This window comes from Ammospiza caudacuta, chromosome 1, assembly GCF_027887145.1.
Source record: "Ammospiza caudacuta isolate bAmmCau1 chromosome 1, bAmmCau1.pri, whole genome shotgun sequence".
Taxonomy (NCBI): domain Eukaryota; kingdom Metazoa; phylum Chordata; class Aves; order Passeriformes; family Passerellidae; genus Ammospiza; species Ammospiza caudacuta.
In genome coordinates this window covers 46,652,408-46,662,892 of record NC_080593.1, presented here as the reverse complement: position 1 = coordinate 46,662,892, position 10,485 = coordinate 46,652,408, and the positions used below count along the sequence as shown (strand labels likewise).

Sequence of the window (10,485 nt, the reverse complement as noted above, 5' to 3'; positions counted from 1 at the left end):
AAGAATTTCTTCCCATTAGCTAATCTAACCTTACTCTGTTTCAGTTTTAATCCACTCGCCTTTGTCCTGTCACTACACACCCTTGTGTAAAGTTCCTCTCCAGCTTTCTTGTAGCTCCCTTCAGGTTCTGAAGGCCACAGTTAGGTCATCCCAGAGCCTCCTCCAGGCTGAACAATCCCAATTTTCCAACCCTTTCCTCACAGGAAAGGTGCTCCATCCCTCCTCTGCTGGGGACCCCAGAGCTGGATGCAGCACTGCAGGTGGCGTCTCACCGGCCCGGAGTGCAGCTCTCCCGCACGGCAGGAATGACTGAGACGTTGGGTGGGTTGGAGTTTTTTGTTTGGTTGGTTTTGGGTTTGGGTTTTTGGGGATTTTTTTTTGTTTGGTTGCTTTTTTTAATATATCGGTGTTTGGAAGACACAACACTCCGCACGTTACTCCGAACCCCCGGTAAGCAGCCGGGGGTGCCTGAGGCTGCGGCGGGGCAGCCCCGCGCCCGGCCGGCTCCGTGAGGGGCGGGGAACCGGGGCTGCCGGCGCCGGAGGAAGTCGGCGCTCGGCCGGAAACCGGGATGCGGAGGGCGGGCAGGGGGCGTCGCCGGGGCCCCGCCGTCCGCCGCGGCTGTGGCCGCCGCGGCCATGGCCCAGCGGGCGCCCAGGGGGCAGGGGCAGGACGAGGAGGAGGGAGCGGAGGAGGAGGCGGCGGCGAGGGGCAGCCAGGCGCGGGCCAGGAGCCATGCGGAGCCCGCGGCGAGCGGCGGCAGGAGCCAGGAGCGGCATGAGAGGAAGCGGAAGAGGCAGGAGGCGCAGCAGCTGCAGAAGATCCAGCACTTGGAGTCTTTGTAAGGAGCGGAGGAGGGGAGGCTGCCCGCGGCTCCCGCCCCCAGCTCTGCCCTGCATTTGGCATTTGGGGCTCGTTTCCAGTGCAGAGTTTAGGGTTTTTTTGGGAGTGGTGATTATTGTTTCCCTGTCCCATTAGGGGTGAGCCGGCAGAATGAGTTCGGTGCCACTTGCAGAGTTGCTTGGGGGTTTATGAAGGGCTTGTTGGGGCACAGAAGGCTCCAGACCCGGAGCCCCCCGGGTTCCTCCAGGTCTGACAGATGCAGCATAGGAGCAGAGGTTGTTCCACTAGAATGGACTAAAAAAAAAAAAAAAAACCATCAAAAAAAACCCACCCCAAAAAAGAAACAAAAAGAAATTTGGATAAAAAGTTGCTGTAAGAGGTTTATGTTATTTCACCGAAAAGGAGTTACTGTTTTAATGGAGTAAAAAGGTCAGAAGATGTACAAGAACATGATTTTGTTTTTGTTTTTTTTTTCCACGTGCAAGTGAAAATCAGTTTGTTATTAAATGCACCAAAAAGCACTGCAAAGTTAGTGTTATAAAGATGGGATGAACATACTTTAACCACCCTGCTGTTCTGATTGTATTAGTATGACTGTGCCTAGCAATCCTGTAGGTATGTAGGGGTGTCTGTGTGTGCACAGCTAAGCTGATGAAATATTGCCTATGCCATCAAACTTACGGCCTAAAATGATGCACAGGCAGTACAAACCTTTCATATGCTGCTGAGTTAATATGTGGATAATGTCTGGAGAGTCCTGTTGAAAAGAGTCTGCCATAAAGCAGAAGATTTTGGGACTCCGGGCTTGCACAGTGCTGTTCTTCTTGTTTCATTGGAAAACAGCCCTGAAAAAATCTCAGTTCTCTTCTAAGATCACTCTACACATTCACTAAGGCAGCAGATTACAGAAAACAGTGTATCTGTTTAAATACAGATGGGATTTGAGGGGGGGAAATACCCAGTACAAATTCAGTTATACAGACATGCATCTTTCTAAGTAATGTGTATTCTTTACCTCCAGGACCATTTTGTAAAATGCCCTGGCATTTAACTCCTTAGCACATGTATTATCTCAGGTGCTGTGTGCTCTATGTAGTACCTGTTTGCTACTTAGATTTTAGCAAATGTTTTATCTACTGTTGACCCCAAAGAAATGCTGCAGAAAATATGGTACTTTGGTCACTAGGGCTCTGTCTTTAGGTTTAATGCACAGAAGATGATGAAATTATTATGTATTAGGTTTGGCTGGCAAAGCTAGATGTAAGGAACTGTCTGACTTGACAGTTTCAGCTGGCTATGTCTGTGATTCAGCCGTGCTGGAGTAAAGAAGTTTGGAGACCTTGGGGAGGGGTGCAGCAGAAAAAGAGAATTATGCATGTGTGTTAACTGAAGCTAGATCAAGTGTACCACATATCCCCAGGAAGTAGTTGTGCTCCCACAAGAATATGAATCTGAAGGATATTGCAAGAGATGTGTGTACTAATATGATAAATGCTGTCTCTCAGCTTGCTGTATCCATGTTCTGCTGTAGTTCTTACTTATAACTTAATTAGGGTAAAATTTTAGGAAAAATATGAGCTGAAGGCTTTAACTCAATACCACTGAAAAAATGTATTTTTTCAATTCATTTGTCTGTGCTAAGCTGGAGAGTAACAATATCTCATTTGCTTTTCAGCTATGAGAAACCTCCCCCTGGGCTAATTAAGGTTGGTAAAAAGCAGTCATTTTCTAGGATTATGAGGGATTTTCACAATAAATTCTTAGGTGTTTAAGTGTCTATGACACCTATATAAATTACAGAGAGAAGTGCTTCCCAGAAAAAACTCAGAGAATCATTACAAGCTGACTACTTTATCTTGGTGATCCAGAGTGAAATGCCCAGGATCAGATAGAAGGAGACCAGGTCTTTCATCATCTCTTAGCATACTTCATGCAGTATTTAATAGTGTGGATAGAGGGGAGCCATTTAAGGAAAGCAGATTTTTGGTTTGAATGACATCTTTTCAGGATTCTTCTCTATTGCTTAGGCCAAAATAATTCTTTCATCATGGTCATTACTTTTGCCAAAGTTATATACATAAGCAATAAAGTAATGTTTTTAACCTAAAAAATAGCTGCTCCGTGTTGTAAAGGCTTCCTTGTAATTGTTATGTCTTTCTAGCAGGAAGAGGATAACAAAGTCTCTGCTTTGTGTTAAGTTTTCATTTCTATTATTTATTCAAATAAATGGATGGGAAGGATTGAAATTCCTGTACAGCAAAGTTCTGGCTGCAAAATTCAAGGGTGAGAAAAAAAGAAAGGGTCAAGTATTTGAAATCTTTTGTGTGTTACCAGGAAAAAAGGTAATGGGGGAAATATGTTTCCTGTAAAGTGAAGGTCTGTACACTTGAAGTATTAATTCTAGCAAAGTTTAAAAAAAGGAAGTTACTTTATTGTCCTTATCTTTCTGGTTTTTTGGTTTTTTTTTTCCCATAGGAGAATGAAACAAAACCAGAAGACTGCATACCTGATGTACCAGGCAATGAAAGTGCACGGGAATTCCTGGCACATGCCCCAACCAAAGGGCTTTGGATGCCTTTGGGAAAAGAAGTCAAAGTTATGCAGTGTAAGGCTGAAAATATTCCAGATGTCATTAGACCATCATATACCATCCATTCACACTGTGGGAGGGCAGAATGTCTGGTGAACAGATGATGAAGTCCAGGTAGATTGACATCATATTGATAGAAAAGTATCTTGAAGGCTGTAATAGCCTAGTATTTTATGCATTGATTTATCAACATAGTGGTTGTGTTTCTCTTGTTTCTTCCAACAGATGGAAAATATTTTGCAAAAATGTGGTTTTGGCTTTTTTATGCTTCTTCTGATCTGTCTCAGAGGTGCAGTTCACTGCTACTTTTTTTTTTTTAAAGGTTGGAGATGTAAACGTTATGGACACAGAACAGGAGATAAGGAATGCCCATTCTTTATTAAAGGCAATCAGAAGCTGGAACAATTTAGAGTAGTGAGTACCAATATTGTAGTATTACTGCTTGTATTTTTTAGTACTGATAATGCATAATCTTGCAGCTGAAGATAAGCCTGTTAGATGATGCTTTATTAAGGACCTTTTCTCTGTCTCTAGTATAACATAGATGCCGAAAATCTTCTAATAAAGAAAAAGCTACAGGTGTGGTTGGATGTTTGACTACTTTGCAGAAAATCTACTCTTCAAGAGGAAAATTAATAATTTTTACATATAAATTGGAAATCTTCAAGAACCTGTTTCAACAATTATTTTTTTTTTGTGATCAAAATGTCAACATAACAAAAAATGTTTAGTCGAGCTTGAACTGCCCACATTACAGCTGCTTCAAGCCTTCTGCTCTCACTGTGAACAACCACATCATGAATGCTGTTGTCTAGGTCTGTTATCCAGTCATTGTCCACAAGTCTGATCTCTTGCTGCATGAAGCTACATCTCAGTTCTGCAAATTCTTCCTGTGTGATCTCTTTAACAATTTCTGTTGCTCTGCATCATTGACCTATATTTCAAGCTGTCATCACTTCATGTCTTATGTCCTCATTTCTGTCCTTGAGAAATGTAATCTTGGCTTAGTCTGTCCAGGTTCTGGATTTGTACTGATTATATGCAACTGCAAAGAGTATTTTTAGTCCTTTCCCATGACCAGACTGCCTCTAGTCTTCATTTTCCCTCAGGCTTCTTTGTTGCATCAAGCTGTTGTTGTATGTCCAAGGCCCTTCATGGTGCATTCCCAACATCTTTCATTTGCTCCTGAAATTTCAGGTCCCACCTCTGGCCAGCATCGGCCATCTCTCCTCTCTGTTGGACTTGTTTGCTTAATCTTCCAACAGAAATGACCACCCCACCTTTTTTCTGCATTCTTGCATGGCATGAACCCACCTTAAATGTCTGCAAAGTTTATTTGCTGTCTTCCTTCACAGCTATCTTTTGCTGCAGTGCCCATTTAATTTGATTTTAGAACCAGTAATTTTAGTGCACAGCATAATGGAACAACTCCAGCTTCATTGTCCATCTCTTATATTCCTTACTCCTGTATTCCTGTTTGTTTATATCCAGATTTTTAAAATGTACTGTGAGGGTACAGATCATTATTTTGAACTTGAGTATTCTATCTAAGTCTAGCTATTCCCACAGATTATGTATGGGATTCTCATAGTTGGCTGTGATTGGAGAGGTAGGGCGATGCATACCTAAGGAAGGTCCCCTTCTTTGGAGATGTAGCTAGATAACCTTTCCCTAAAGCAAATACAGGAAAAGTTCAGGTGAGCAGTGCTAAGTCTGACAGTGAATTAAGAGCTTGCTAAGCATATTCTGTCTTTTGATAAAAGCCTCTTGCATTTGGTTGCTTTGGTTTATTTTTTTAGAAGATAAAACCATTGGTGATAACATTGCATTTCCTGTTTTCCATTTTAAAGGCACATGAAGATCCAATGTATGATATAATAAGGGAAAATAAGCGTCATGAAAAAGAAAAGAGGTGAGTGTGCCTGTAGTAAACAGCATTTTCAATTTCATTTTTATTTTGGTAATGTGGCACTAATGTATAGGTGACCTTTTTATAGGAGCTTATTTTTAGTCCAGAACAGTTTTTAATGGCAGTTTCTTTATGTTGATAGACTAATGCATTTCTACTTTATAAATAATCACTCTCTAATACTTCCAATCACTTCAATTCTTTAGCTTTTGTATTCTCCCCAAAACAAAGTTTAAAGGGCAGTTATATGCATTTATGCCATAATATTCAGGTACTTGGGTGTAGTTTTGGTTTAGGCCTGAAGAAACAGTTTATTTTTTTTCTTTCACTGACTTCACTGAGGTGTTTTCTAAAATGTGGTTTGTCAGAATGTTTTCAGTAGAAATGAAGTGGGGGTTTAGAAAGCTAGTTCTAGGCCCCTGATATTGCTACTTTTGTGAGGTCATTATTTAGTGCATAAAGTGGCAGGTTTTGCTGCTTTCTTGCTTGAGCTGCTTCAGTGGGATAACTGAACAAACTATAGGTAGCCCATAGAGCAGCACTCTTGGAGAGGAATCCTTGAAGAGGATACAGAAGACAACAATAAAATAAGCCAATATTTTGTCCCTAATCCTTGAGAGTACAAAAGAAGAATGCCTTTCAAAAATACTTCTGCATCCAGAATAGAACCTGCTCTGTCAGCTTCACTGACATCCCCTCTGTATCAGCAGGACAATGAATGTCATAATATCCTAATCCCAATATGCCTCTGTAGGGATAAGCATAGAACTTCTTATCACCAGGTGGGCTGGTGTTAGCTGTTGCCTTATTATTTTGCACACATAAATAAACTAATAAGCCTGTCTGCCTTTCCTATCCAATGGGATGGAAAGTCCCTGAAAGCAGAACATCTGCTTGTCTCAAGGGAGTTGCTTTTGTGAGTCCATGATATTATCTGTAATGAGAGTGTAATTAAGTGAAAGAGGAAGCATTCCCCTGCCCTTTGCATGCAGCTCAACCATTCCTCAGGCCAGGAAGGAAGGATGAAAGCTAGGGGGGAAAGACAAGCTAGAAAGGATTCTCATTCACATATTTTAAACTCAGGATACAGCAACTGAAGCAGCTCCTGGAGGACTCTACCTCAGAATCTGATAGCAGTGATGACAGTGATGACGATGATGAAGATGGCAGCAGCTCCACTTCCTCAGAACATAAACACAAGAAGAAAAAGAGAAAAAAGGAAAAGAAAAAGAAAGAAAAGAAGAAGAAGAAAAAGAGGAAGCATAAATCATCCAAATCTAATGACAAGTCAGAATCTGACTGACAGCAGTCACCTGCTGCATGCTCAGTGACCTCTCTACTTGTGAACTGCGAGGAAAGATCCAAAGAATGAGGAGGAAAACACCAGAAAGGGCTTTATTAAACTTGAAACATACATGTGTATGCATACGGCATTCTCTTCTGCCCCTCTGCAGCCAGAAAGAAGAAAGCTGCATTGAACCATATCTTTGTGCTGTAAAAGCCGTGCTGAGACTCACCCAGCTTGGTCAGATGGGGCCTCTGCATTGCTGCCTGTGACCAGCAGCAGAAAGCAGCGACCACCAAGGGATCACCGACAAACCTGTAGCATTAGCAGACTATCTGTTGAAGTGTCTTTACTCCATGAAGTTATTTTATCACATACAAAGCCTCATTGTACCAGGACTGCTGTTTGCACCATGCAGAGCACTGAGGGTTCCCTTCCAGCAGGTTGTACTGTATTTTCTTCTGCGCGTACGTGCTGAACTTCTGTGTACTTATCCTAATATTGGCAGCTAGGGAAATAAAGAGTTCTGCTGCAGGAGACAAAAGGTAATCAAGGAGATTTATTTTATGACAAAATTGCAGCATCTGCAAGACTTGATTTTTTATTTGGTGTGTGTGTAACAAAATCTCAACATCACCATCATTAATACGCAGCTCTGAAACACCCGAAGTGAAACATGTCCAGTGTCTAAACCATAGAAGTGGGAGCCAAGTGTAATGATGTTAAATATTCAACTTAACTGTAAAGAGGTAGTAGTTTTAGTTATTTTAAAAGGAAGGTTCCACATAAGAAATTAAAAAGATGCATTTCTGCACATTCTGCACTATCAGTTGTTTTGGTACAAGTTGAGGGAGGTTTCCTTTTTAAAAGGCTTAGGGGTAATAAATTCACACTTTTTATATTTACTAGATTTGATGAGGTAACATTTTTTTGAATCATCCCACAAGAATATAAATGTGTAAGGCTCTCAAAATGGTTTTCAACTATGCATGAAACCACAATAATAGTAAAGAATTTGTAAGCAGGAAGAAGAGAACATTTTTTGTACTTATTAGACCTCACATACTGACCACACTTTTAAATAATCTTGTAGACTCAACCAGGAAGATGGAGATAGCTATAAATATCAGTTTACAGTAACCAACTCTCTTTGAAGCCTCAAGGTACATTAGTACAGAGCTGTGAATTGAGGAACTAGATGGTGGATATTGGTACTGTGCAAAAGGAAAGAGAAAACTGGATTTGCTTTGAAAGAACTTTATAGAATTTAGTCTCTGTGGGTATGCTAAGGTTGAAAAAAAAACCCCACACGATACAGCTCTAATACAGTAGAGTGAACATTAACAGTGAAATCAAGGAGTCATAGGGTACAATGCAGCCAAGATTGTTTTATTTTCTTCAAAGCTTTGGAAGAGAGAACAAGGGAAAGTATAAATTAAAATGTTTTTTCTCCCTCCTACATGTCCTAGAGTGGTTTAGAAAAAATAACCCCCCCCCCATTCCTTGCCAGTCATTCACAGTATGTTCTGGGGAAAAACAAGATAAGCAAGGCCTACTTAAAGAAGTTTCTGTATCATATTCCCAGACCTTGAAGGTAGAGTTGTATTTTGTCTTGTACTTAGCAGATCTCCCTGTGATGGGATTTACTGGTGACTCATGGTAGTTCCCTATATCAGCAGCATTATCAAATCCCAAGGGCCTTGTTCTTTCACCAGAAAAAGATTTAACAGCTGAAATAGCATAGGGATCTCTATAATGGACTGATTCTCTTGGCCAGGTTGGACAGGGCTCTGGGCAACCTGTTCTAGTGGAAGGTGGCCCTGTGTGTGGCAGGGGATTGAAACTAGATGATCTTTACAGCCCCTTCCAACCCAAAACATTCTAGGATTCTTGTATTGCCACACTTGGGGCTGAGATTAATGCATTTATAGATTATTGAACAGATGCTGGAAGCTTGATATTGTCCTGATGCATTCCAAGAAAACTCTTACTCAGGCTTGTCTAGAGCAGGGCTAACTTAGCATCTCTTCAGTTACTTCAGCTTTTGTCATTTAAGATTGTTCTGAAGCTCAGTTTAATATAAACAAATTCAGTTCTTCCTTTGCAATCCCCTTCCTTGTTAATGGAACTCTCTCTTTGTATCAGTCCGGGTTTATTATTATAACAATTAAGAAAAATACATTAAGAGACCATTTCTAACTTGTATCAAATCTAATTTAAATGTTTGAGATGCCAAATAACTTTTCTATGCCTGACTAAAGGCATAGTATCTTCCCAGTCAGGGTTTATAGAACACACCTCCACAGCAGAGCAGTGCAAGCTCTGCTGTTATTTCTGTTACTTCACTGAACTGCTCTCTCACCCTCTACTGCTGGGAGTACCTATGGTGCAGGTACTTAGAATCATGGGTTAGATTTTAGTGTTTAGTGGCCTTGGATATATTTTATTTTATATCCACGCACTGCTTATAAACTTTGCCGTTTTCCTTAGCAATGAATTCATCTTCATTATTTATTACTCTGTAGTAATTGGCTTTCCCACTGCTTTGTACTAGTTTAATTTCACACACCTTTAATCTTACACTGGAGGGTACGTGAGTAACTGATTCCTGTTTGTTCTCCCTATATCAGTTCCAGTTTTATAAGCCCCTGTCATATCCCATGCAGGTCTTTGCTGCAACTCATAAAAGTAGCATTTCAAACTTTAACAGTTCCAATAGACTAAGATTTATAGGAGCTCTTTTAACAGCCAGGGCTAGAGTGCTGAGAAGCATGATTCATGTCATCATTTGGCATTTTAAACAGTGCCAAAGCTGTCATTTAAGATAAGTCTTTTAAAAATATGTAGACTAGAGATAAATACCAACACCCCTTTAGATTAATGAAAAGCAGTTCTATGTTGAAGTAAACCCAGAACACAGGATAGAAAGTTATAGTTTTGAAAAAATGACTAGCCTTACTTTTTAAATCATAACCATTTAAGGCTTTTTTTCAAAAAACATTTTTTCTTGTCTTTTTTATAGACATTTATTTCCATTTGAATGTTCTGTTGAAGCCCGAGTGATAGTAATAGCATAATTATATAGTCCCATGAAACTAAAGAAGTGTTAAATGCAGCTAAAACAACCCTCAAAGGCAATACAGCTTCCCAGGTATTTGATCTTCAAACTCTGCATCATTTTTGTAAGAAAGATATTTCAGGTGAAATACTGATGCTTTCCTTAATTCTTTGGCCACTCAATTAGATGGGGTTTATTGTCTTTTTGAGTGAGACAGCCAGTGGCAGCAAGTCAGGGGAAGCTAGTACTCTAAAAAAGGAATAAATTCATTTTTCCTTGGTATGCCTTCAGTTAGCATGCCATGAGTGTTATAGGCTTTTGGGTTTTCCTTGGGGTTTTTTTTTTGGTTGTTTTTTTTTTTTTTTGGTTTTTTTTTGCCATTAGCTCTGTTCTGCCTTTGTTTGATTTTAATAGAAAGACCTGTGGTAATATTTTCCAGTATAAGGCAGAACACCAGACATTGTAAAAGGCAAAAAAAATTTTATGGCATCCAGGTGTTACCAAACTGAAAATTAAAATCCAGAATTATTACCTGGCAAGCCAGCAGAACCCAGAGCTCCACGTCAGTAATTACACCACACCCACTTTGCAACGGAGGTTTCAGTCAGCTACAAATAATGATTTAGAAATCCTGAGCCACAGACAGTAAGTCTGTCCAAACAATGCTCTCAGTATGGCAATCCCAGAGGCCTCTAAGGTTTGTTGCTGGTGTGCCAAGCAGCAAATAGATTCTTCAGCTGCCTTTCAGGAGATGCTGCAGGAAGCAAGTGAAACTTCCAAGGCAATGCAGTACTGCGACA

The 10,485-nt window shown here is 40.4% G+C and overlaps 1 protein-coding gene across 1 annotated transcript; it reads left to right on the top strand.

Annotated features, from left to right (window-relative positions):
* The first annotated feature begins 612 nt into the window (after positions 1 to 612).
* On the top strand, positions 613 to 7,061 carry RP9 (RP9 pre-mRNA splicing factor). Its single transcript, XM_058813406.1, has 6 exons — positions 613 to 841; positions 2,519 to 2,549; positions 3,319 to 3,448; positions 3,756 to 3,847; positions 5,284 to 5,345; positions 6,426 to 7,061. Exons 1-6 carry the CDS (start codon positions 639 to 641, stop codon positions 6,643 to 6,645), a joined length of 738 nt encoding a protein of 245 aa, XP_058669389.1. The 5' UTR covers positions 613 to 638; the 3' UTR covers positions 6,646 to 7,061.
* The last annotated feature ends 3,424 nt before the right edge of the window (positions 7,062 to 10,485 follow it).

What these genes read in the sequence shown, in the direction of transcription:
- RP9 (XM_058813406.1), top strand. Translation starts at nt 639, where the DNA reads ATGGCCCAGCGGGCGCCCAGGGGGCAGGGGCAGGACGAGGAGGAGGGA. An exon ending in AGAAGTCAAAGTTATGCAGT is followed by an intron (nt 3,449 to 3,755) that starts GTAAGGCTGAAA and finishes TTTTTTTTAAAG; the next exon opens with GTTGGAGATGTAAACGTTAT. An exon ending in AGCTGGAACAATTTAGAGTA is followed by an intron (nt 3,848 to 5,283) that starts GTGAGTACCAAT and finishes TCCATTTTAAAG; the next exon opens with GCACATGAAGATCCAATGTA.